Source organism: Anopheles darlingi, chromosome 2, assembly GCF_943734745.1.
Source record: "Anopheles darlingi chromosome 2, idAnoDarlMG_H_01, whole genome shotgun sequence".
Lineage (NCBI taxonomy): Eukaryota > Metazoa > Arthropoda > Insecta > Diptera > Culicidae > Anopheles > Anopheles darlingi.
In genome coordinates this window covers 89829402-89853401 of record NC_064874.1, presented here as the reverse complement: position 1 = coordinate 89853401, position 24000 = coordinate 89829402, and the positions used below count along the sequence as shown (strand labels likewise).

Genomic DNA, 24000 nt, shown 5'->3' with positions numbered 1-24000 from the left:
GCGAGCGTTTGGATTTCCACCGGACAATGCGCGGAGATCGCGGCCTTGTTCAATTGATAGTCAAGCCTTCTTCATCCACGGCATCCACGAGAAGAGATCTGCAGAAGCTTCTTCGGCTGCTGTAATTGATAGTGCTCATAGTGTCTGGTGGGGCTAGAGGCCAGGGCCAGGGCCCCGGGGGACGAACGGGGCTCGAGATTGGTTAGTCAGCCTCATGGAGCAGTAATTGGATGCGGTCTGATGAATGCTCAATGGAGGAGGTATCACTTTCGAGTGAGTTTACAAATGGACGCCCCATTCAAGGAAGATAGATTACGGACTCAATCGTGCTGAAAGATGAAGACATTCCCAGTCACAAGACAAGTCGCTTCGCTTCACCTTTACAGATAGTACGAGCATCTTAATTGGGCACAGAAGTGCCCAGTGTTTTGAAGAGATTCATTCGTGAAACGAATCTTTATCACAATTTTACAAACACCTGCAGTACATAATTTAAGCGGGATTGCACAAGACAATAGTCGACGGATTTGCTTTAGAAAATGTATACATACTAAGGCAAATATTTACACAAACAAGTTAATTACCAGCTTGAAATGTGTAAGACATTCAACACGCTGGTGGCTGGCGAAATCCGTGCCAACACCAGGAACACACAACGCGCACGACGGCCAACCTACTCTCGAACCTTGGTGTGTGCACGCGGCCATCGTCTTCCGCTTCTTCGCACCTTTTGGCGGCTGGCTAGGAGGGAATGATACAATCGAGATTAAAATATTCGTCCGCTCAATGGCCAGCTAGTAGAGACCGGCCCCGCGAAACGGTAGAACACCGAATTCAACGATGACATCAGATCCCGATTCCACACGCCACGTGTGTGTGTGTTTGTATGTACCATCACGCGCTGTTTGTTGGTATCTTGGTGTGCTGGTTTAGTGTGCTAACTGCTACCGTGGTCCGTCTGCTGGGACTTGCGACTTGCAAATGGGGTAGAAGAGGGGGTTTGATCTCACACACAAGACGCCAATGCGCGCGCGATGGGGTATGTGGGTTTACGCGGGACTAGCAAAACCCTGTCGAGATGTGGCGACGACGGAAACGCTTTGCGCCCCAAACGCGCGCGAACAAACCTCGAACACGAAGAGAACGCAGACGACGGCTATTTGGATGGCGGGAACAGGGCTTGACCTTGGGATTTTTTCGTAGATGGCGATACGGAGCACTCGATGTTGCTGCTCAGCGTTCGGTGTGTTGAGCAGAAGCTCGTTGAGAACCTCGTTCCGCAGAGGAAGTTCGCGTATAATGAGAGGAATTGAATGATAAGATAAAAAAAAGTATTTTTTAAGTTTTTATGGAAGACTTATACTCTTCTCAACAAAAAACACTCGACTTGAACACCTTTAGCAAAAATAATAAGTAAAGGTCTTCTAGAGAGTACTCCATAGGAGGCACACGAATGGCCACAGTTATCAGCATAATTTCACAGGCGAATGGGCCACCAAAGGTTAGGTAAACAACACCACGCAGGGTTGAGAGGGCCCGCACCTCTGCTGTTCTGTGTCAGCCGACAATTGGTTTGCTGACAACTGCAGCAGCAACGAACAGGACAGCGTTGATAGGAACGTGCACCAGGGGGGATGTATCGTCGTCGAAGCCGAAGTGCATCGGACGGCGGAAGCGATAAGGCACTAATCGTAAATGGAAAAAGGTAATAGGTGTGCCTATTTGTGCCGTGATGGACAAATATTTGAAATGTTATGTCAAACATCCGATCGTTGGCATGGCGAGCTTGGATTGGGTCTCATTACTTGTTCCTTTTTTTTTCTTCAAAACCAGTTTCCATACCGCACTAATCATTGTAAGCAACGTGCCCAGCATGAGATGAGTTATTGCGCTCGAATTCGCGTTCGCAAAATTATATGGTGCACTAGCTTTAGAACAAAGGGCACTCTTTGTTCGCCGCTAATGCTCCGAATTAATCCACATCGGAAAATGTCTCTTTCCCCGTGACTGCACAAGACTACGCACGTAAAGGACGCGAACGGTTTCCCCCACAGTTTGAACTTTTCTTCCTCCAAATGAGATTGTGAGAAATGTGGAGAGACATACAGCGCTCTAGAGAGCTGGGCCGGCAATCGATGAGAAGAGACGTAAAAGGTCACGATTTGGGTGGGTTTGGTGGGTGCATTGCAAAATGTCAGAACAAGATGGACAGGGAAATTGCCAGCCCCGGCCCCCACTTAATCAGCACACCCCTCCCAGTGCTCAAGGAATGTTGCTCCGCCCGCCAGTTCCTTACCTGTTTGTTGTTGGATCGTGACTTATCCGAGGAGAGCGCTGCTCCACCGCCACCGTTGACGATGTTGTTCAGCTTCTCGCTGGATGTCGACGGTTGAATCTGCGCTTGACCTTGCTGCTGCTGCTGCTGCTGCTGTGGCTGTTGCTTGAGTGGTTGCGGAACGCTTTCCTTCGGGACCACCGCCACGGCGGACCCATTATTGTTTTGGGTCTCCTCGAGAGCCATTTTGTCGTCTTCGGTTCAGTTCCACTCTTCTTCGCTGTGCACCGATGCTTTGCACCACTTTTCTCTACTTTTCACTAATAATATCAATTGTATTACAACTTACAAGCACACACACGCGCATGCACACACACACTCACTCACTACCGCACTGGCGCCACCGGAAAAGGAAACAATGGAAAACGAAAGATTACAATTTTGAACTCGAGGGACACACATAAGAACCAGAGGTTGCTGATCACTGAGAACGAAGCGGCATACATTCAATTTTCCACTTTCACACCATCAAAGGAGGTGCTAAGCCTTGGCAACTGCTCCGTGGACGCGAAGGTACGAGTCATCCCCAACCGAGAGTATCGATTTTTTCATATCAACCCCGACCGCGACGCTGGCGCGCCCAGCGCACACACAAAAGAGCACACACGGGATGAGCCGGGTTTGGGGACGATGGAAATGGAAAAACCTGAATCAACACAGCGAATCACGTGTTCACTTTCAATCTGGCGTCTGTTTCGCGTTTTCATCAATACACAAATCCACTTTAGCGCAATATTTTTCACACGCTGCAAGGAATTGTGCGTGCACAAAACCCACAGCAGGCGCGCAAGGACCCGCCGATGATGATGATGATGACGATGGACAAACAATCAATTTTTGCCTCTCTTGTGGTCACACTTTTCCAATTGGCAGGACCATCGTTGTACGCTCGGTCACACACATAAGGGGTTTCTTCTATTTGCTTCCTGCGGTGCACGAAACAATAGAAAATTCCCCGCACATACACGCCGCAGCATAAAAGCGGGGACGCTTCCTTACCTCCTCTTTTCTTACGCACTCACGCACAAACACACACACACACACACGCTCCGCGCTGGGAAAACCTAAACTTTCTAATCCCACCCCTCGATCTGGAACAGAATCCAGTAAATTGAAAACGCACTTCACTTCAATTTTTCTCGTTGAAACTATTTTCACTGCGATTTTCCCGTTTCCGGCTTGGTTTCGTTGTCGTTCGCTCGTTTCAGCAAGAGGTTCACGGTTCACGCAAAGAACAACCGCTCTCTCATGTTTTTATGTTGCAATTTAAATTTTTACTCCCGAGTTGGACTCTCGAGAGCTCAAGCGAGGAGGAGCCAACTACCCAGGTGAAGTCATAGCACTTTTTGTGCCGCCATAATGGATTTCAACTTTGGCAACCGGAAGATCGTCGAGGATACGCCGTTGACAAGGTGTTTTAACGGCCCCATTGACAAAATGTATGCAACCGGGTCGCTTAAGCGTTAAACGACCCGGTTGCATACCTTTCTGCAATGGGGCATCTCTCTATTTAAGATCAAACGAGCGACCGAGTTATGTTTTACAACGAGTGAGCAGGGTCCAGAAACGTTTGCTAGCTCTGGTTCTAGGCCGGATGGCAAGATCTACGGACCGATACCATATTGAAACACTAGGAAGAACTTTGAGAATACCACGGAAAAGCGAAAACAGTTCCGAAAAAAGCGTTTCCGAAGTAAACATAAAAAGTCCCACCACTGTCAAACTCTGAAGTTTTTTCTAAAATCCGATAAAACGCCTTAGGTAATCATAAACGACTACCTTTTCATACTGGAAATGAGACGCTTGAAGGCACTATTCGGGAATGTGAAAACCACATTGTCGTCCCAAATATGCGCTCTTCATGTAAACGTCTCTTCGTGTATAAATAAAAAAAACCCACCGAAATCTGTGTTTGCAAAACAGGAAATGCTTGGTCAGCAATAGTCACCCAGTTCCCAGCTTGGCCAGCAATAAATCCTCGTCACCACGCTGGTGTAGTGATTCGCGTCTTCGCGTTCTTCCCTCGGAACCACACGTTGCACAAAGATGGATGAGGTGGCGATGCTGTTCGCGCTCGTCGTCGTGATGCTGGTCGGATCGTATCTGGCGGGGAACATCCCTCTGATCATGTCCCTTTCGGAGGTAAGTTCGCAGGTTTGCTGGCCACAACCATATCTGAACGAACTCTTCTGTTTTAGGAGAAGCTCAAAAATGTGTCAATCTTTGGTGCGGGGCTACTCGTTGGAACCGCCCTGACGGTCATTATTCCGGAGGGAATCCGGTCATTGTACGATGAACGATCGCTAGAAGCGGCAGTGGCAGCTTCCAAGGGCCAAGGAACATCTTCCGGAGTGGTTGCGGTGCCTGGCGAACACCAGCATAACGATGAACACTCGTCCACGATCGGGCTGTCGCTGGTGCTGGGATTCGTGTTCATGATGCTCGTCGACCAGGTGTCGTCCCGCCGCACGGAAGGTTCGAATGAGCGTAATCTCACTGCCACCATTGGGCTAGTGGTGCACGCGGCCGCTGATGGAGTGGCCCTGGGAGCTGCAGCTACGACGAGCCACTCGGACGTAGAGATGATTGTGTTTCTGGCAATCATGCTTCACAAAGCACCGGCCGCATTCGGGTTGGTAAGCTTTCTGCTGCACGAAGGCGTCGAGCGGTCACGAATTCGGAAACACCTGCTGATCTTTGCCCTGGCCGCACCCGCCTTAACCCTGCTGACGTACTTCGGGATCGGTAGTGAGCAGAAGGAAACTCTCGAGTCGCTGAATGCGACTGGAATTGCGATGCTGTTTTCGGCGGGCACCTTCCTGTACGTGGCCACGGTTCATGTGTTACCCGAATTAACGCAACGCAGTAGTCACGGGCATGGCCATGGACACGGCCACCATGGGAACTACAGTCTGCTGGAGCAGCAACCCCCTTCGGCAGCCGTTAGCGGGAAACCAACCGCCGGAAGCGGGGGGCCGGGAGGATTGCGCAACGGCGAATTGGCGCTGCTCATCCTTGGCGCTCTGGCGCCGCTCTTCTTAACCCTCGGTCATCACCATTAACGCGCAAAAATGGTGCCAAAATGACTGCTCTCCGATGTGATTCCAAACTGTGTGTATGTATTTTGGCCGATATCCTTTCGGCGTTTGTAACGTTCAGTTAATTTTGTTAAGAAAACGAACCGGGTACATTATACACTGACGAACTAACTGAAATTACCCAGAGCAATAACGTGAAGCGACGAATGGGTATTCTTGAATCGTTTTTTAGGGTACGTTCTCTTGACGCTACGTGTATCATTTTATCATTTCCTCGAAGACTGTGCTTAAGTTCGGTTGGCAATACGATTCAATAAACTATTGTAAGAGCATGAGCGATTTAATTTGCTCGAAGAGTAATAATTTTTCGTTTTTTTTAAGTACGAATTTGAATCGGTTGAACCGGCTGAACCGGTTGCCCGTTCCGCAAGCAGTTGTAAACAAACCCGCATCAGCTGTTTTCCTGTGCTTCCACCGTCTTCCCCTGTGAAAGCAATCGAAAATTTAAGTGGAATTCCGTGCTTGATTAGCTCTTTTCCTGTGTTCCGTGTGTTCGTTTCGTGCTTCCCTCACCAAATCCCACTGGAAAAGTATTTTGTGGTCCTGGTAAAATGGGCAACGCGGGCAGTAATCTTCCTCGGGAGCGTCATAAATCCGGATCGAACGATCCTATTCCGGGATCGCCCATGAAAGATGATCAGGCGTTCGTGTTCGATCGGAAACCGCAACCCCACGCCCAGGGCTACCCCTTTGTGCGCAACGAGGAAGAAATGGACCCGTTCTCATACTCCAAGTCCGTGCCTGATCCAGAGTTTGCCCGTGAACCACGACAAAGGGCCAACACCATGTCCGAAGGATCCACACCAGCAGATCTGCCTGCCGATGGCCAGGAGCAGGACGGACAGAAAGAAACACTACCCACCGTCTTCAAGTGGGATGGTGGTGGTAAACAGGTGTACATCAGTGGAACGTTCTCGGATTGGAAGGCGCTACCCATGGTCAAATCGCACGGTGATTTTGTCACGATCATCAACATACCTGAGGGTGATCATGAGTACAAGTTCCTCGTCGATGGAGAATGGAAGCACGATCCAAAGCTGGTAAGTATGACCATCGCAGTGTGCCTAGAATATTACTGATCAGGCTTTTGATTCCGCGATTTACAGAAAAACGTTGAAAATAATACCGGGATCAAGAACAACCTGGTGACCGTGCGTCAGTCCGATTTCGAAGTATTCCAAGCGCTGGCCAAAGACAGCGAAGATACGGGCAAGGATGAGTCCAAGGAGTGGGGCCAAGATATTCCTACCAGCAGACCGTGGGGCAAGGAATCGGGCCCACCCGTCCTTCCTCCCCACTTGCTGCAGGTCATTCTCAACAAGGACACTCCACTATCGGTAACTATCTGTGCACACAAGCACGCCCACACACAGACATGAGGGAACTTCAAGTATCGTGGTTAACTGTGGCATATGGTTTCTCTTGATACAGTGCGAGCCAACGCTACTTCCGGAACCGAATCACGTTATGCTGAATCATCTGTATGCACTTTCGATCAAGGACGGTGTGATGGTGTTGAGCGCAACGCACCGTTATCGAAAGAAATACGTCACCACACTACTATACAAGCCAATCTAAGAGAAATGAAGAAGCCTTTGGACCATGTTAAACGCACTTACGCGACCGTTCTAGATAGGGGAACTTAAAAACCAAACCAAAAAAATCCTTCGCTCCTCCTGAGGTTCCTGCTGCGTACTAACAAGGATTCTGATAGCTGCGCTTTTTGGTATTACATTAGACCGTCAAGCCTACCACGACGCATCAGTTGCGTTCAGTAGTAAGGCACATCGCCATCGGGTATGGCTACTATCCCAACACAGTTTGACGCTTAATGCTCAGTTTGTAGATACGATGTAGATAGTTGTAGATGCGATTAGGCCGCATATACCGATCCTATTGAACATTCTTCATTAACCCAACGAGCTAGCAGAGGGCAGCAGCAATTAGTACCGATCAGTGCGGTTGAGAAGCAAAAGGGGCTGGATGTTGAAGTTTGGTTACAATTTTTGCGAGGCAGCTTAGGTCGCACACAATCGCAGATTTATAGACCGTATGAACGTCGAATCCGGCATTAGAAAAAAAACGGTTTCTTCGTGTAAATATTTTATTGCCAAGCAAAAGAGCACCCAAAGAGCATGGGTTAAATAAACGCTTTCAAACAAACTTACAATTCGACTCAAAGATACAACATACACAAACGGATAACGTAGAAACAGCAACGAGTATTCTTCCACGGTTTCCCATTATTCCGTGGAAGTGAATTTATTTTTATAAAATCCCGTGTACATTTCTTCGAGCAGGGTTCTCCTAGCTTCCGCGTCGCCGGTTTGTTCCGCCTCTTTCGCCGTATCGGTGGTATTTTCTTTTTCCCGGTGTGACTTTAGCGGTTCATTCATGAGGAGCCGCATGTCCAACATTCGAAGGGCGCTTGCTGGAAAGAAAGAACGAAAGAACGAAATCCGAAAGTCCGAGAGACAATGAGTTGTGCGCATCTGCAGTTGCATAGCGGCTACTTACAATGGACGTTCAGAAACAGGAACTCTTTCTGATGCATTCGAAGCCAGTTGTACACTATTCGAAGGCGACATTGAATGGCGGGACCACTCAGGCGCAGCAGTTTCCCACGGTAAGCCGTGTGGAACACATCGAACAGCAAAAGTGTGCCATTGCGAACGGCAGACTGAAGTCGCTCAATATCTAGAAGAAGGCGATGCGTTATCAAACGTATTGCAACTCGTGGCAGTGGCGCCGACATTGCGTACCTTCAGCCTCATTTACCGTACTCTGGTGCCAGCAAAGCAGCAATCGATGCATCAGTACTACGCATGCGGACACCATCCGGATGTGGCAGAGCTCGCAAACGCGCGAATCGCTCGTCGAGGAAGCCACTTCAACAAAGTTGCGCACCCAACGAGCGGGCCTGACCATGGCGTTGCGCAGAAAACGGATCGTGTTTTCTACGTTTACCAGCAACCGTCTCAACTGCCAGTCCTCGTAGGGAATGTTTGGTATAACGGATGCCTCCAACAGCGACGCGTACATCTGCAAGGTACATGTTTCATCGGAGAAGCTGATCGTTTTAAGTCGATATTTTTTGCTCGAATCTCTTAGAACTGGTGCACCGTTTAGGCACAGCTCGTCAATCAGAAGCGCGCTGTGAGGATGACCTTCGCTCATACGACGTAGAAACTCGGAAAGTTCAACCAGCATGGAAGGGGCATCCGTTTGGCAGAGGACAATCGAGCGAAAAAGCCCCAATAACTGCACACCGGCCGGTTGATTAGCCTCGACCGATCGAGGAAATTGATAGCTAATGCCTTTCAACAGTGCGGCCACTCCCATGACCATACCTTGGTGCTTCAATAACGTACACTGGAAAGAAAAGATCGAATATTAAATTATGGAAAGAGGACCGGGTATGGTGGCTTGCTTACAGCGTTGCTCAACAGCTTAACACTTCTAGCCAACTGACTTATTCGATCATCTCGCAGCAATGTCTCGTTCACCAGCTCACTCGATATTCTGCATAACAATCCCAGGAGAGCAAGGAAACGGCGGGCCACCTTTCCCTGCTCGTCAGGACAGAGCTCATCACGCTTAAATATATTGATCGGGTTTTGAACTTCGAGTTGACCGCTAAACCAGTCGAAACCACCCATCGTCGATTCTGGATCCTTAACTTGTGCTGGTGCCAAACGGTGGCAGTATTGAGTGATTTCAGCGAATGCTTGATCGCTTGACTGCACCACCACCTCCAGCATAGCTGCGGATAACTTCGGAAGACTCTTGGAACCATTTGTTTGAGTAATGATCTGAGACAGAACGGTCTGCAGGGTGCTGAGATGATGCGCCATTAGTGCATCCGCCTGTGAGAGATTGGAAAACTTTCTTCGTCTACTGAATGGCCCAATACCGTCCGATGATATCTCGAAAACGTGTGGATCCAATGTCAACTGACGATCTTCACCGTCCGTTTCAACTTCGTCTAGCGTTAACTGTGGCAGCAGCGAAGAGAGGATAAAACTGTCTTCCGTCACGCGCTCCTGCTGAGGTGCATCGCTACTTCGTGCTTCTGCGCTACGTGATGCACCTTTCAGGTGCTTCGTACGGAGTTTCGCCATTTCCAGTTCTTTAAAGTCCAAGTCGACCTTCTGAGCCATCACCACTTTCTCTAGATCCTTCAGTTTTTCTACCCATTCCTTTTTGATCGTTTCCTTCTCGCGAATTTTCTCCATCCGCAGCTGCTCGTTGGTGCCCTTGACCGTCTTGAGCTCATAGCGCAACATCGACACTTCACCGTCCCGGATTTGTGCCTTCTCCAGTGCCTCATTGTAGTCCTTCTGCAGTGTTTCGGCTTTGCGCTCTATCTGTTCAAGGCGTTTCGTAAGAAACTTGAGCTGAATGTCTTTCGCGTGCTCCTGCTTTTTGGCCACATTTTCCTTTGCCTCCTGCTCGGCCCGTGCTCGCTCGAGCATGGCATTGGACTGATTCGCCGTGGTTGCCTTCGGTTTGATTCCGCTCGTTCCGTTGGATGTGGTTGGGAGCAAGCCGTTCATCTTGGGAGGTAACGCAGGGGTTTTAAACTCCGACGACGCCGATTGTCCCGGTGATGGCACAGGTGGCTCGATACGTCCACTGACGGCCGGCTTTTGGCCTTCCTGCCGGAATTCATCCAAATTAAACTCCTCATCGAATTCATTGTTGAAGTAGTTGTCGATATGATTGCCGATATTCTGGTAGTTGTCGTCGAACTTTTCCGTGAATATGTCGTCATCGCCATCGGCAAACAGCTCGGCTGTGAGCTTATCCGTTGCCAGGGGAGGCGGCTTAGAAACACCCGAAGTATGCTCCGATATCGTGACGGTTTGCGTGCTCGATTTCACCTGGCGACTGAACTTGCCGAACGTAAGATCGGCCGTCTGGGTTCCGCTGATAATTTGGCTTTGTTGAAACATTTCCAACTCCTCGACGGCCTGCGATGCCAGCACGATGAACTCGTCATCCTCGTCACCCCAGAGAGCATCGATTTTAGAGGCATTATCGACGGAGGCTGAGGCGAATAATGAAAGAAATTATTCGGGAACCGGATGGGGCTCAAGAACCGGGTCACTTACGCTTGGCAGGCCGGTTTTTGGAGGAAGTTGAACTCGTCGACGGTTTGATTTGCTGGGTCGGTGTTATTTCGATATCAAGCTTGGCTTTCTTGGCGTTCGTGGGCAGTTTTAACTGAAAATGACCCGCACGTTTCGACATCCTACAAACCGTGTCATGAAAAGACGAATTACATTCAGCTTTACACACTTTTACTGAACGAATGAACACATTTTCCTGAAATTAACACATTTTTAGCCGGTAGAGAAAATTAAAAAAGCAACAACAACAACGATAAACAACATCCACTGACACGAAAACACTGCACCTAGACGGAAAGAGAAAGTTGAGAATGAGATGAGAATGCCAAATCCGTACAAAACCGGAGCGAGAATTTTTCCGCTCGTGTAGAAACCGAGAAAGGAGAGAATGGAGAATTGAGAATTGAGCTATCTGCAAACTACTTGTGAAACAATGCAGTAGGCGTTTTTTAAATTGGCAACAGTCGTGGTTGCTAAGAAAAATGACCTTATTTTGAGCAGAAATTCTCGCCTTTCTCATTTTAAGCTTTCTCGTTGCCGTCTAGGTGCAATGTAAAACGATAATATCGAAACTTCTGTCAATCGCGCTTTTCAAGAAAAAAGAAGAAGGAAGAAGAAGAAGAAAGCCGTGGTGGCCAATCGATTTCTCGTAAATTTTGGAAAAATCTCTTGAACACACCAAGCAACAACATGCCCGACATCGTGAAGGTAATTTCGCTCTCCAGAAGGCATCCCAGCATTTCGCCACGCATTTTCCAGACCGCCGCACGACGAAATCCTTTTTGCATAATCTCTGGACGAACGATAACAAGTGGCTTACGCGTAGGAATTCGTGTTTCTGGATGTGATGGGTCTCGTGGAAGTGGGGGTAGGAAAGAACGACGACTTCCGTTCGTTCTGTGTGGAGAAAAGAAGGATTTTGCTACGCCCCGAACGCCCGCACCCCCTTATCAGTGCATTGCGAAGAATGTCTGCGTTTTTATCGAGCGTGGGAGTGCCCTCGAGAACAGAGGCGCTGGCCTTGGTGGAATGCGTGAAAATCAACCCGCCGTAATTCAGTTTTCTGTGTTTTCTCCTTTCATGCACATATTTGACGACTTGAACAGATCGCAGGAGATCACATCCTAATATACGAGGCCTACTACAAACAGGTAAGTCTCTAGCATCCACCGTAGGTTCGTTGCACTCCGCATCGCGATGCACCTCAAGGAGATTTCCTAAGAAGGCGCTGCGTAGACACCTTGCACGAACGATGCTGACGTGAGGCGGAAAATCGATAATTGGGTTACGTTCTAACAACTGCAATTCCTGTTATTTGATTGACCAGCACTGATGGTAGAAGGGGAGTTCTAACCAACTCAGTAACACGGTGTTTTTGTTTTTCAGCTGGATCCAAAAGAATCGAATGAAATAGGCGCCTTAGATGCTGCAAAATTCCTCAAACGCTCCGGACTCAGCGATGTCGTCCTCAGCCGCATTTGGGACCTTTCCGATCCGGCCGGCAAAGGTTTCCTCACTAAAGAGGGCTTCTTCGTGGCCCTTAAGCTGATCGGACTGGCACAGGAAGGTTCGGAATTTGCAATCAAAAACATCTACAAGGAACTATCAAAACCACCGAAAGTAGTAAGTGACAAACACGAACGGCCTCGAACCAGCAAATAATCGCATTCATGTGTTTCAGGGCGATTTACCGAAAGTCCCGGCTCAGGTGAAGCTGTTGCCAGTGGAGAGCACGGACTGGTCAATGCGACCGGAGAAGAGACAACAGTATGAGCAGCTCTTCGATTCCCTTGGACCACAGAATGGTCTGCTGCCGGGTGCGAAAGTTCGTAACACGCTGATGAACTCAAAACTGCCAGTTGACACGCTGGGGCGCATCTGGGATTTGGCCGATCAGGATCGGGACGGCAGTCTCGATAAGCACGAGTTCTGCGTAGCCATGCATCTTGTCTACGAAGCGTTGGATAAGCGTGCCATTCCTGCCATGCTTCCGCCACAGTTGCAGCGCAACTACACCGCACCGGCTCCGGCGACAAATGGCAATGGTTTCGATGCTTTCGGCAGTGGCAGCGATGGATTCGTTGCCAACTTTCCGACCGATATTGCACCACCACCACCGATCGTACCGCCATTGCCGGCGGCCTTGCTTAATCGGCCTCCTTCCGTAGTCGGAGGTGTCATTCCTCCTCTGATCGGTGGTCCACCCGGGGTTCCTCCACTCATCTCAGCCAGTGGACCGATCGAGGTTACAAGCTGGGTGGTTTCGCCCCTAGAGCGTTGCAAATACGAGGAGATCTTCAACAACAGTGACACGGATCGTGATGGTCTTGTGTCGGGGCTTGAGATTAAGGATGTGTTCCTGCAGTCCGGCGTAGCGCAGAACAAGCTCGCACACATCTGGGCCCTGTGCGATACGCACCAGTCGGGTAAGCTGAAATTGGAGGAATTCTGTCTTGCCATGTGGTTTGTTGATCGGGCCAAAAAAGGTATCGATCCACCGCAGTCATTGGCTCCGAACATGGTTCCACCGAGCCTGCGGAAGAGCTCCATCATTCAGGTATTTAGGGTCGATTATTTGTAAGGGAAAATAGATGCTTACTATCGGATGCCCTCCTCGCTTTATCAATTTTAGGAACCACCCCAACCAACATACAGCAATCCCGAGCTAGAGATGATCTCTAAAGAGATCGAGGAACTGGCCAGAGAGCGTCGCCTGTTGGAGCAGGAAGTGGCTCAGAAGGAAGCGGATGTGCGAATCAAGAGCGGCGAGCTTAGAAGCCTGCAGGTAATTTGCGACTCCAATCGCAGTCTTATCATAAGAAATGCCTTTATACTGAACTACTGCTTTTTTTTGCAGAGTGAACTGGACACACTGACAGCCACATTGAAGCAGCTGGAGAACCAAAAAGGTGAAGCTCAGAAGCGTCTGGATGATTTAAAAAATCAGGTAAGTTCGGTGGTGTGTGCGATCCAACCATCCGCAATGTTTGTCATGCACTCTCGGTCGCGATAAAAGAATGCATGGTACCTTCACTATCTTCGCTTTGAGTTTGGGGTGCATTTCGACTTCGACCAAGACGCACCGAAATGAGTTGGTATTGTAGACATTGTGTTTTATCTTTATTTGTCTAACCTTGACTCTTCCAAAAATAATATGAGCTCTGTGTGTTAGAGGATCTTTGGTGATCTTGTTGCTAGAGTTCACACTAACAGGCACTTGGCATTATCTTATCTTATTTTAACGAACAGCCTGTACTCCAACTGTGGTACGAGGGTCGTGTAAATTCCAATAACACTCATAAGATGAGTCTCGAGTGTTGAGCTAGATTCTTATCACTTATCACTGCCAATCAATCATCGCCATATTTAAATTCCGTAAAGCACTTCTAACGATTTTGCTTTGTCTCGGAATTCTCATAAAAGATGCTAGACGAAGCGAACAAATAATAACCTTACCTTTGTACTATCATTAAGCTCGATTTCCCGCAACCGATTTCCCATTCTAATGCCTTACTAACCCGAAATAATAGATTAACCCAGCATTAGGCCAATGTTAGTGGACATTGGAAACAATTATACCTTCATGGAATAGTTTGTGGTGTTAAAAAAGGATTCGTTTTTAATTATGTTCTCATGATTTCACATTTTCTGAACCTTTTTCTGCTATGTCGCTTGTGATTTGTAACCTCTCTCTGATTTCTCACGCAACTCCCCGACAACCCTCGGGAAAATTGCGATTCTTTTATTTTTTCGTGTGTGATTATCGTGTCCGTTGCTCTTTTGTGCCTAAAAACCGATTCTTTTGCACTGGTAGTATGAAAGTGTAGACATGGCCGTGCTAAATGTAAAGCGCAGCATCGTTAATAGCCGTGATCAGGTTTGTTTCATTATTTTTCTTTTTGTTTTATCTTATTGTTTGTACCTGTGTTCTTTGGATGAGGGATTTTTTTTAGTTTGGTAATAGGGTTTGTTCCGTTTGCTAACACCGCTTTTAGTTCAGCTTGTAATGTGTATGCAGTTTCCAAGAGACTAGTTCTCGTTTTTTGTTTTTTACTAACACACCTTCATGCACACCGGTGTTGGGCATTTTAAATCTCCCATTTTCGTGTTCCTCGTCCGGCCAAAAGAGGGGTAAAAAGGATTCCAGAAAAGTATTTAAAACTGTAAAGCGACTTTTTGTAACGGGAATGCATACGGAAATTGAGCTGATCGATAGTGATCTTTAGAGAATACTCTCTTTAATTTGCAGTCTCCCAATTTATTTTTAAACATGAGTATCGAGGTGACGTGATTGGCGGTGTCTGACTGCAGGCTCTTTGTCTTATTCTTCATACTCTCTTTTGACCGGACGATGCTGATTATTGTTTGTCTTTATGGCTTGTCCGCAGAAATATTTGTCCTTATTTCCATCGTCGCAATCCTATGTGTAAAATGTCATTTGTGTTACTGTATTATACGTATTCACTAGATGTTCCACTAATAGATCTGTCTGTTTCTTCAAATTATTCATCTAATAAGGTGAACAAAATCCGTGACCAGTGTCAGAAGCAGGAAGCGGCCCTGAAGGAGCAGGAAGGTGAGCTGGACTCACGCCGTTCCGAGCTGCAAAAGCTGAAAGACGAAGAACAAGCACTGGAGAAGGAGTATCATGCTAGCACCAAAGAGGTAGACCAGCTCACCTCGCAGCTGCAAGACACTCAGCTTGAGATCAGCCAGGTGAAGGCCATGGTTACGCAGATACAGGAGTATCAGCGCCAGATGACGGATGCGTTGTCCATGTTCCGCACAGCGATCGAAGAGAACGATCCGATTCTCGTGTCCGACTACTCGCTTAAGATTGAACCCGAGTTCCGTGAAGCGAAACAGGCACTGGAAGAGAAGGAGGTCGAAAATGCCAACAAGCGCGATCCGTTCGGTGATAACAAAGCGAACGGTTTCGGTGCTGGTGCAGCTGAGACCGGGTTCGGGGATGATTTCAAAACGAATGGCTTTGCAACTCAGTTTGATACGCCATCGAACACCACCGGTGGCTTCGGAGATGATGGGTTCGGTGCGTTTGATCATTCCTCGGCTACCAGGGCGAACGTAAACACTGCTGCCGATCCGTTTGCTGCTAGTGCCGCCGATCCGTTTGGTGAACGTAAAGGCTCCGGTGTCGAAACGGTAAGTATAGAGGCTTCCAGTCTAATGCGTGCAAGGGTCTGGTTTTAATTCAAAATACGGTGTGAATTGATTTCTAGGCCGCCAAGGATGAGTTTGGCTGTGATCCGTTTGCAATACTACACGCACCGGCCCCTGGCCAAGCGCTCACGCCCAGCCCGAGTCGTTCGGGTCCTCCACCTCGGCCGGAATCACCTAGCCCAGCGTTGCCACCAAAGAAAGCGAAACAACCACCTCCACGACCTGCCCCTCCTCGACCAATGCAGGTAAGCTTATCATGCGGATGCCTTTCTTCCATCACTCGTCAGTAGATAATTCTCACAATCTTGGTGATTGATTGGTTTTCGTTTCTTCTCTCCTTCTCTCTTTTTCTATCTTCCTCTATTATTAATTGACATTCGTATACATTTATTATAATAATCTAACCGCCAATCGGATCTTACCCTGGATCTTATCTAACCAATCCCGAAACCTCGTGCAAACGCGGTTCTGTGTGCACCCGTACAGGGTCCAACACCTACCAAACCTGCACCACCGGCGTCGGATGCATTCGGTGATAGTAGCGGCGGTGGTAGCTTCGCCAACTTTGCCGATTTCGACAATAAGGTAGTTATCAACAATCAGATTATCTATCGTTTTGGCAACAAACCTAGGTGGTCTTGAATGCTTTGGAAGTCGCTAGGTGGCATATTCGTTTATGCAACAAGAATCGACTACCAATGCGCCTCGTACCTTTTTGTTGCTTGTTTTGTGCCACACAGCAATGAGTATTTGACGTTATCATTTCATTCTGAGCATCATACACCTGGCTTTTCGTCTTGCATGACATGAAAAACGTGTCCAACTCTTACTGTGTTTTCGATATTAAAACCCATGATTGAAGTTTTCATTTGACGGTGAATACGCTAATGCGTTTCGTATATTAACATTCATTTCTGGGGCCTTCACACTTCTTATTTCCTTTTTCATTTCCTTTAAGCACGTTCGGTCAAACATATTATTTTACAATCTCTCACCCATTTACAGCACTATTATCCTTATTTAGCTGCATGTTAGCTTTAGTTTTAATAATTAGCTTGGTTAACCGTACTAAAACCAAATAAACCAGTAGCTAACACATTTACTTTATGCGTATCTTTTTTATTTTATTGTTTTCGTAACATGTGATCTAATATGTGTATGAAATTATATAATATTTTTATTTTATCGAACTAATATATTGTAGGTTTTGAGAAATTGTGTAGTTATGCTTGATATCATCCCTGCTATATTGTTGCCGAAACTGTCGAGGTTGTTCTCTCGCGTTTGCCTTTTGCACAAATCATCCATCCAAATAATCTAACTACGATTTCTTTCTTCTTCTTTTGCACCACTATCGCGTCATCGTGCACTGCAGTGAATATCATCTTAACAATATGTATTAAGACTAACCGAAATAACCGGGAGCGCTAAAGATTAATCCTCCGCTCCCATCGTACTCCTAACACCATGTCGTCTGAAATACACGAATGACAACTCAAAGCTAGCATCAATGGTCCAGTGGTTAGGGATCACCATGTGTGCAGCAAGTTCTTGCACACTCGTCGTAGTCAACAGATAGATAATAATGGCAGATGGCATACTATCGTGCACCGCAACCATGCACCTAGGCATGGCGTCAATTGAATGCCACGCACAGTTCAGTTTATGATTGCAAGAGAGGGCCGCTTCCATATATTACCGCATCAGAATTTATGTTCTTAGTAACCAAAATTCGTCAAGCATTGTTTGATTTTTTATGTGGCTAGCTGATGCACATAATCAACACGATCTGGAAAATGAGGATTGATCGTGAACATTCATTTCTTCATGCCCTACCCTGGCATAATCAGCAAACCAGTTACATAATGGTAGTATACTCTGTAGCGTGTATAAATTCTATTCATATTGTTATTTTTATTTTATTGTTAATTGGTGATGGACAAAAGAAGGGAAAACGTAAATTATTATACATTAATCCCTACTTCACTACTCCCTTTAACGGTTGTTAAAATGCCACTATAATGATATTGAATGTAAAAGGATATATAAAACAAAATACGAATTGCAACTATATTTACCTGAGCATAAACCGTCAGAGTAAGAACCATAGAAAGAGAGAGAAAGAGAGAGAGATAGAGTGTGAATGGCTTGAAGTTTGTTTAAACTTGATTGAATTTTAATTATTGTCTCATGCATTACTCTACTGATTTCGATACAACACTAACTTTTGTTAACATGAAACATGAAAACACATAAGTATGTGTTTAATGGAAAGATTTAAATTCTGTTAATTAATTTTATTTTTGATTGAGTTTCAAAGTCTGTGAATACGAATAGTTCAACGAACGAAAATGTACCTAGCATTACATTCGGTCTCGATGCATGAGGGAGACCCATATAAAATCCATTAAATATACATACAATATGGCGTTCACTTCAGAGAAAGCGGTTGATATAGTAGCAAGAGTATTTGAAGGAAAAAGTAATTTATATACACACACATCCATATATATACATACCAGGAACCAAATGCAGGATCAAATGGAAATGATTGCCATATAAGCTATTCAGCAAAAACCCATTATTCGGCATCATTGTGCTTGGGTGCGTGGAAAAGTATTGTTCATTAGCAAAATCAAACAAAAATCTGACTAATTGAATTGTGTTACTCTTCGCTAACAGCAGTGGTTGAGGGAAAGTATTAAAGTATATGAATATCATTCGAGACGGAATGCAAACTCTAATCCACCCCTCTCTCGCACATAAATATCATACTGTGTTTGTGGACTTCATTGTTATGTTTCAACTCTCTTTAGCCGCTTTATCAGAGCACTATTATGAAGGTTTATAGCGCGTTCTTATAATACATACTAGCAACTCATTGCCGCGAGCTTCTTGGTTGGTGTAGTGTTAAACTTATTACTTATTTCTGTCTCCGGCAAATGTATCACAGCTTAATCAAAGAGTCATAGGCAGATTTTGATGACCTCGGCTTTGGTGGATCTCGTCCTTGAGGAACCACCAGCCCTTCTCCGGCACCTCCGTAGCGGGATGATAGTGTTTGTCTCTCGTCCTTTAACCCACATCATCCTGATTGTTTCTACTTTTAGTGGTAAATGAAAGGAGTTTGACACGTTTTGCAGAACCGGCGGAAGACAGTACAGAGACAACTAACAAATCTTTACTTCATCCTCCGTGTGTATCGCTCTAACATAACCTATCCTGCGCTGCACACCAGGCCCACAGAAGCTTCTATAAACAGAAGATGAATATCATTGCAGAGAACTAACGTACGCACACGATCGTACGTGGATTGTGTGCTAACGGAGTCATTAAGACATCTGTAACACGTCCGAAATCTTTCACGCACATGATATTACTAACCATTTTTGAAGCCTTCTTTTAGTTATTCTCAAGTTTTCTTAGATAACTTTCACTGGTTTCATGCCAAAACGATGCGCTAGAATTAGAATTCTTTTAATTGTTGAGCGTTATTTTATTTCATTAATTCATTTATCCGTTTCTTGTTGTAATCGTGTTTCCTTTTCTTTCGTTTTTCTCCTCTTTTTTCACATTGCTTCGCGTAATTATGCTGTTGTATGTTCGCGTTTCTTTGGTCATTTATAATTTGTAATCGTAATGTAACCACGATGTTGTGGAATCACGGAACGTGGCCTTTCCGTGTAAGCAGAATCTCAAGCCGGTAACGTCAACAACGACTCTAACTCCTGCGTCCTCATCGTTGGCCGCAATGAGTGCGGCCACTTTCGGTAGTAATCGGTCACTTAAAGGAGCTACTGCGAGTACGCCACCACAGATCCCGCCTCTCGCTACGATCACCATCGAAGCTCCAACACCCCCTGCTCCGGTGGCTGCGCAACGTATGATAACACCAGTATCTCCACCGGCTACTGCCCCGACCCCTGTGGTCGATTTTTCAGATGATCCGTTCAAAGATTATCGATACGAGGATCCGTTCAACATCGAGGATCCGTTTGCCGATAGTGAAGATAGTCCCGCCCCAGTGTCCGACGGTAAGCACTTGGCGTTAAAAATATTTCAAATTACCTAAATTAGTGTTTAACTGGTTATCGTTCGTTTTTCTTGCAGATCCGTTTGCCTCGGTAGCGAACGTGCTGAACAACAACAATCTGGTGAAGGACGCGAAATTTAGCAAATCTTCTCACACCTCGATGGAAGAGCTAGATGAACTGTTCCGCTCGACACGTATCAGTGGTGACGGTGGAAACGAGACCGGGTTCTCTACGTTCAACAACAGCACACTCTCTAGCAGTACTCTTAATAAGACGAATGATGGTGGCACGCAATTGATGATGAAATCAGCCGATAGCAAGAACAACGCTTCCTCCGATCCTTTCGATGCGTTTAATGATAATTTCACGAAAAACCAAACGAATGATCGGCGTGTGGAAGGAGCCATTACAGGCCTTTTTGATGCCTTTGGTGCCGATGTCAGAAATGGCAACGATGTAAAGACATCCAGCAACTCCACCGAATCTGCCTCATTTTTCGATGCTTTCCAATCACCATTGACTACCGACTCAAAGAGCACATCGTCCGCGCCATTTAAATCGTTCGAGGACGAGTTCTCCAAGATGGATGCGGCTAATCTGGTGAACAATAATAGCAGCAGCAACAGTACGAATGTTTTCGAGGCCAAATTTGATGATGCATTCAGTGGATCGTTTGCAGCACCTACCAAAAACGGCGATAAAGGGGATTCGCGCTATGCAGCATCCACCCTGCCGGCCCCGCCCGGAGGAAAGCTTAAGCATGCGCATACATCATCAAACGGTTCCGGTTCGGCGACAGGGAGTCTCAAGAAACCGCTGGCTTTCGATGCTGCAACTGCCTCGAACCCTCGTGCGGTGGAACGGTTTACGGGCGACTACTCCAAGGGTGACACATTCGATTCCGATCTCAAAGCCGCCCTTGAGCGTTCGCTGGTAGAAAAATGATTCGATCTAGCAAGAGAACATTACGGCTAGTACCGTGTTTCACGTGTCACCAAATCTGTTTTATAACTCTGACCTCTTCCACCACCGCTTACCCGGAAATGAGTTCGGGAATGCGCTTAACCAATACATCACGACCACGAAGGCGAAGTGGGAGCTATGCTGACGAAGGCGCCACCACTGCGCAATGCAAGTGAGATGAAGATGAATTCCATTATGAATTAGGATCGTATAGTATTTGAAAACAGTGAGCTTTAATTATTTTTTGTTTATTCTCGTTTGTTTACTCTTGGTTCGTCCATTCCTCTATTTTCAATCGTGCTAAAGTGAAGCATATTTCTTTGAATTCCGCGTTTTCTTTTTGTTTTTTGGTTCACTCCAAGCCCCGGAGCACCTCGGACAGTAATTAATCGTTTACTATATTAATATACAACCCTAACCAATCGAATCAAGTTGACTAAAGAAGAAGTAGCCAAGAAATTGAATTTTGTGGAAAGAAGTAGAATTCGCTTAAAAACGGTTTACCATTTGCTGAAGCAAAGAGAAAGTTGGGCTTGCGAATGTACATAATATCTAGCAATGCCGCCCCACCCATCTATCTGTTGTATGTCAACAAGTAACGAAGAAGGAAAGATTTCATTAACAACAGACAGCGATCGTCTGGTTTTCTGTCGTGTGTACAAAACTCTGCTTCTCTCGCTGCAATAATCGCGATCGATATTAGTGAAGCTTTGAGCTTCAACCACGCCCCACAAGAGATTCAGCGAGCAGTTATGGAAAGGGAACGAGTTGACTAGTAGAAAGGAAAGTGTAGTGAAATTTCAAATTTGCATTTGCGTGTAATGAGAAAAAACTTGTCAGGAACTCCTCTCTCTCACACACATCCACACTTACTATCTCTCTATGTTGGTGTGCAACAGTAGAATTAGCGCACGCTTGAAGTATGAATGGATGCTTCTTATCGGAAGGTGCACACGCAGAAGTGAATAAAGCATTATTTCGTGTTGATAGTGGAACTTGTAGCCTTCAAATTATTTACTTCCATGACCTTTAAATAGCGACTTTCGTGCACAACTTGGCTCGCAGTTTTTGCAGCCCCACCTGATTGGCCTGCTCGTAATACGTTAGAGCCCGCATCACTTCAAACCATTCGTGAACACGCGGCCAACGAACACCGTTGATGGGCAAAATAAGATCGAGCGTGCTAACAGTGGCCACTATCGAAAAATCGGCCACCGTGAGATGATCAGCTGCAACATACTTCGTACCTTGTAGATATTGCTCCAACACGTCTATCGCCTCGGTGAGGGGTTTCCTGATATCAGCGGATATTTCGGCGATGTCTCCGCGAAAAATTTTACGCTTTCAATGGAATAGAGTTGAGAATTGTTTTAATAGAATTTTGAAATGGGTACCTGCTGCTACCTACCATGACCTCGGCATCACGCTGAAACAGGAATCCATTGTTAAAGCAAAGCCGATTGCTAACTCTTGCTCTCGCGACTGGACTGTCGATGGCTAAATCATCACCGGTGGATGCAAACGTTTCGCAGAGATACAGTAAAATGGCATGACTATCGGTAATCGTTAGGTCTTCTGCCTCGTACCGCAGTACCGGAACCGTATGGAGTGGATTCAGCTGGAAAAGAAGTCAAAATCACAGCCTTCTGCGTAGGTAACCCGTCGTATGCTTACCTTTACGAAATCACTCTTCAAATGCTCTCCAGCGAACAGGTTGACGTACTTATACTCAATACGATCCTGTAGGTTCAGGGCGGCTACCGCTAACATGACACTTCTTACCGGTGGACTCACATCGTCGTAATACAGAATCAACTTCAATTGAGTTGTTGCTTCCATGGTGTGCTTAACTGAAATGAAGCAACAAGTTCGGTTCCAACTAATTGAGGCCACAACAGTAAACGCTAGAATGGAACTGATTGATTGCCAGTTTGCGGTTTTAACACACGCACGACTTGAAATGAAATTTGAGCTCAGCATGGGCTCATGTGGATGAAATGGTACCGCATGGTTTTATGAAAAGTATGGATACATTTTGACTATATTATTCGCTATATTGCGACACAGGTGATGTAGTCATTGAAATATTAGTGATTTCATTTCTATGATTAAGTTAATTTAATTTTTTTAAAAATATTTTTAAAAAAAATATTTTAAATATTTAAAAAAAAAACAACGGTAACGATTCTATGCTACTCTGAGTTGTCATGAGCACGTTTTTGATTTGGGATATTTTTTATCTTTTTATCGGCAAGCCCTTTTACGACCTTCGAAGTTACGCTCACACTCAACCTGAGACGAAATAGCTAAGCCCTCATTAACCTTGAACCTACATATGTAGCTGGTTAAACCCACGAACGAACGAGTCGATAACGAAATCCAAACGAAGAGCTTCCAGTTGAACTAGAGTCTTCATCGACGACACGTATCAGTGGTGTAGAAAATGTCGAACAAGATAGTCCTGTATACTCACATCGTCAGCCCCGCTGGCCGTACGGCCGAGCTGGTGGCAAAAGCGTTAAACCTTGACATCGAGATCAAGTAAGAACTGTAGAAGGGGGAGGGCATCATAGGCAGACGTATCTAACCAAAGGGGTGCATCTTCGTTTCAGAGAGATGAACGTATTCCAAGGGCAGCACTTGAACGACGAATTCAAGCGTCTCAACCCGGCACAAACCATTCCTACGCTGGATGACAACGGGTTCCTGCTTTGGGATAGCCACGCTATCGCTATTTACCTGGCGCAACGCTACGGTAAAGAGTCTGGCCTCTACTCGGATGATGTGCAGGAACAGGCACGCATCAATGCCGCCCTGTTCTTCGAGAGTTCGATCCTGTTCGCACGGTTACGCTTCTGCACCGACACCCTGATCGTATTGCGCAAGCCCGCGATACCGGAGGACAATCTTAGGAGGGCTCGCGATGCTCTGAAGCAGTTCGAGGGGTTGCTACAGGACGATAAGCCGTACCTAGTAGGTGATAGGCTAACTGTGGCCGATTTAAGCTGTGTGACCAGCGTTACAACGCTCCATCTGATGCTACAACCTGAGCGAGCTGAGCATCCCAAAACCTTTGCATGGATTGACCGAATCGCCAAGCTGCCGTACTATGCGGATATTAATGGGAAGGGATTACAGGCCGCCGGCGAGCTGATTAAGCGAGTAACGGTCCGCAACATTGAGGAAACCTCGAGCAAGGAATGAAGAGCGCAGGTTGGCGATTGCGCAATAGCCGGAGCATGACTTGGCTGAACCTG

At 46.4% G+C, this 24000-nt stretch overlaps 7 protein-coding genes across 16 annotated transcripts in view; 4 read left to right on the top strand and 3 right to left on the bottom strand.

Moving 5' to 3' along the window:
• Positions 1–3586, bottom strand: part of LOC125958970 (ankyrin-3) — a 52794-nt gene extending 49208 nt beyond the window's left edge. For 6 of the 7 annotated variants that reach the window (XM_049691738.1, XM_049691742.1, XM_049691743.1 and 3 more), the window contains exons 1-2: positions 3335–3586; positions 2297–2669 (exon numbers count right to left, since the gene is read on the bottom strand). In XM_049691738.1, the coding sequence (XP_049547695.1) occupies positions 2297–2521 (225 nt within the window). In that variant the 5' untranslated portion in view covers positions 2522–2669; positions 3335–3586. The remainder of the gene's footprint in view (positions 1–2296; positions 2670–3334) is intronic. The other variant, XM_049691739.1, reaches the window with a different exon arrangement.
• A 618-nt stretch (positions 3587–4204) lies between these two features.
• Positions 4205–5733, top strand: LOC125959047 (zinc transporter ZIP9). Its single transcript, XM_049691781.1, has 2 exons — positions 4205–4477; positions 4534–5733. The coding sequence occupies exons 1-2, from the start codon at positions 4382–4384 to the stop codon at positions 5395–5397; spliced, it is 960 nt and encodes a 319-aa protein (XP_049547738.1). The 5' UTR covers positions 4205–4381; the 3' UTR covers positions 5398–5733.
• Positions 5734–5862: 129 nt separating this feature from the next.
• LOC125959049 (5'-AMP-activated protein kinase subunit beta-1-like) lies at positions 5863–7080 on the top strand. The gene is made up of 3 exons (XM_049691786.1): positions 5863–6473; positions 6540–6770; positions 6865–7080. Exons 1-3 carry the CDS (start codon positions 5985–5987, stop codon positions 7009–7011), a joined length of 867 nt encoding a protein of 288 aa, XP_049547743.1. The 5' UTR covers positions 5863–5984; the 3' UTR covers positions 7012–7080.
• A 383-nt stretch (positions 7081–7463) lies between these two features.
• Positions 7464–10764, bottom strand: LOC125959040 (ATR-interacting protein mus304). Its single transcript, XM_049691770.1, has 5 exons — positions 10548–10764; positions 8868–10483; positions 8196–8805; positions 7951–8130; positions 7464–7864 (listed from the first exon to the last, which is right to left on the bottom strand). Exons 1-5 carry the CDS (start codon positions 10684–10686, stop codon positions 7677–7679), a joined length of 2733 nt encoding a protein of 910 aa, XP_049547727.1. The 5' UTR covers positions 10687–10764; the 3' UTR covers positions 7464–7676.
• A 404-nt stretch (positions 10765–11168) lies between these two features.
• Positions 11169–21738, top strand: LOC125959038 (epidermal growth factor receptor substrate 15-like 1). Of its 4 annotated transcripts, XM_049691763.1 has the most exons (12): positions 11169–11273; positions 11672–11716; positions 11952–12188; positions 12247–13122; positions 13198–13350; positions 13423–13512; positions 14380–14442; positions 15084–15728; positions 15806–15991; positions 16233–16331; positions 19438–19780; positions 19857–21738. In XM_049691763.1, exons 1-12 carry the CDS (start codon positions 11256–11258, stop codon positions 20723–20725), a joined length of 3624 nt encoding a protein of 1207 aa, XP_049547720.1. In that variant the 5' UTR covers positions 11169–11255; the 3' UTR covers positions 20726–21738. The 4 variants fall into 4 exon arrangements, with proteins under 4 accessions (XP_049547720.1, XP_049547721.1, XP_049547723.1 ...); XM_049691764.1 differs by lacking the exon at positions 14380–14442; XM_049691766.1 differs by lacking the exon at positions 16233–16331.
• Positions 21732–24000, bottom strand: part of LOC125959621 (uncharacterized) — a 3541-nt gene continuing 1272 nt past the window's right edge. Inside the window, exons 3-6 of the mRNA XM_049692447.1 lie at positions 23077–23084; positions 22418–22593; positions 22152–22361; positions 21732–22084 (exon numbers count right to left, since the gene is read on the bottom strand). Of these exons, the coding sequence (XP_049548404.1) occupies positions 21773–22084; positions 22152–22361; positions 22418–22593; positions 23077–23084 (706 nt within the window). The 3' untranslated portion in view covers positions 21732–21772. The remainder of the gene's footprint in view (positions 22085–22151; positions 22362–22417; positions 22594–23076; positions 23085–24000) is intronic.
• The window catches only part of LOC125959053 (glutathione S-transferase 1-like), an 881-nt gene continuing 67 nt past the window's right edge, over positions 23187–24000 (top strand). Inside the window, exons 1-2 of the mRNA XM_049691790.1 lie at positions 23187–23284; positions 23356–24000. The exon at positions 23356–24000 is cut by the window's right edge and continues 67 nt beyond it. Coding sequence (XP_049547747.1) covers positions 23187–23284; positions 23356–23947 — 690 coding nt within the window. The 3' untranslated portion in view covers positions 23948–24000. The remainder of the gene's footprint in view (positions 23285–23355) is intronic.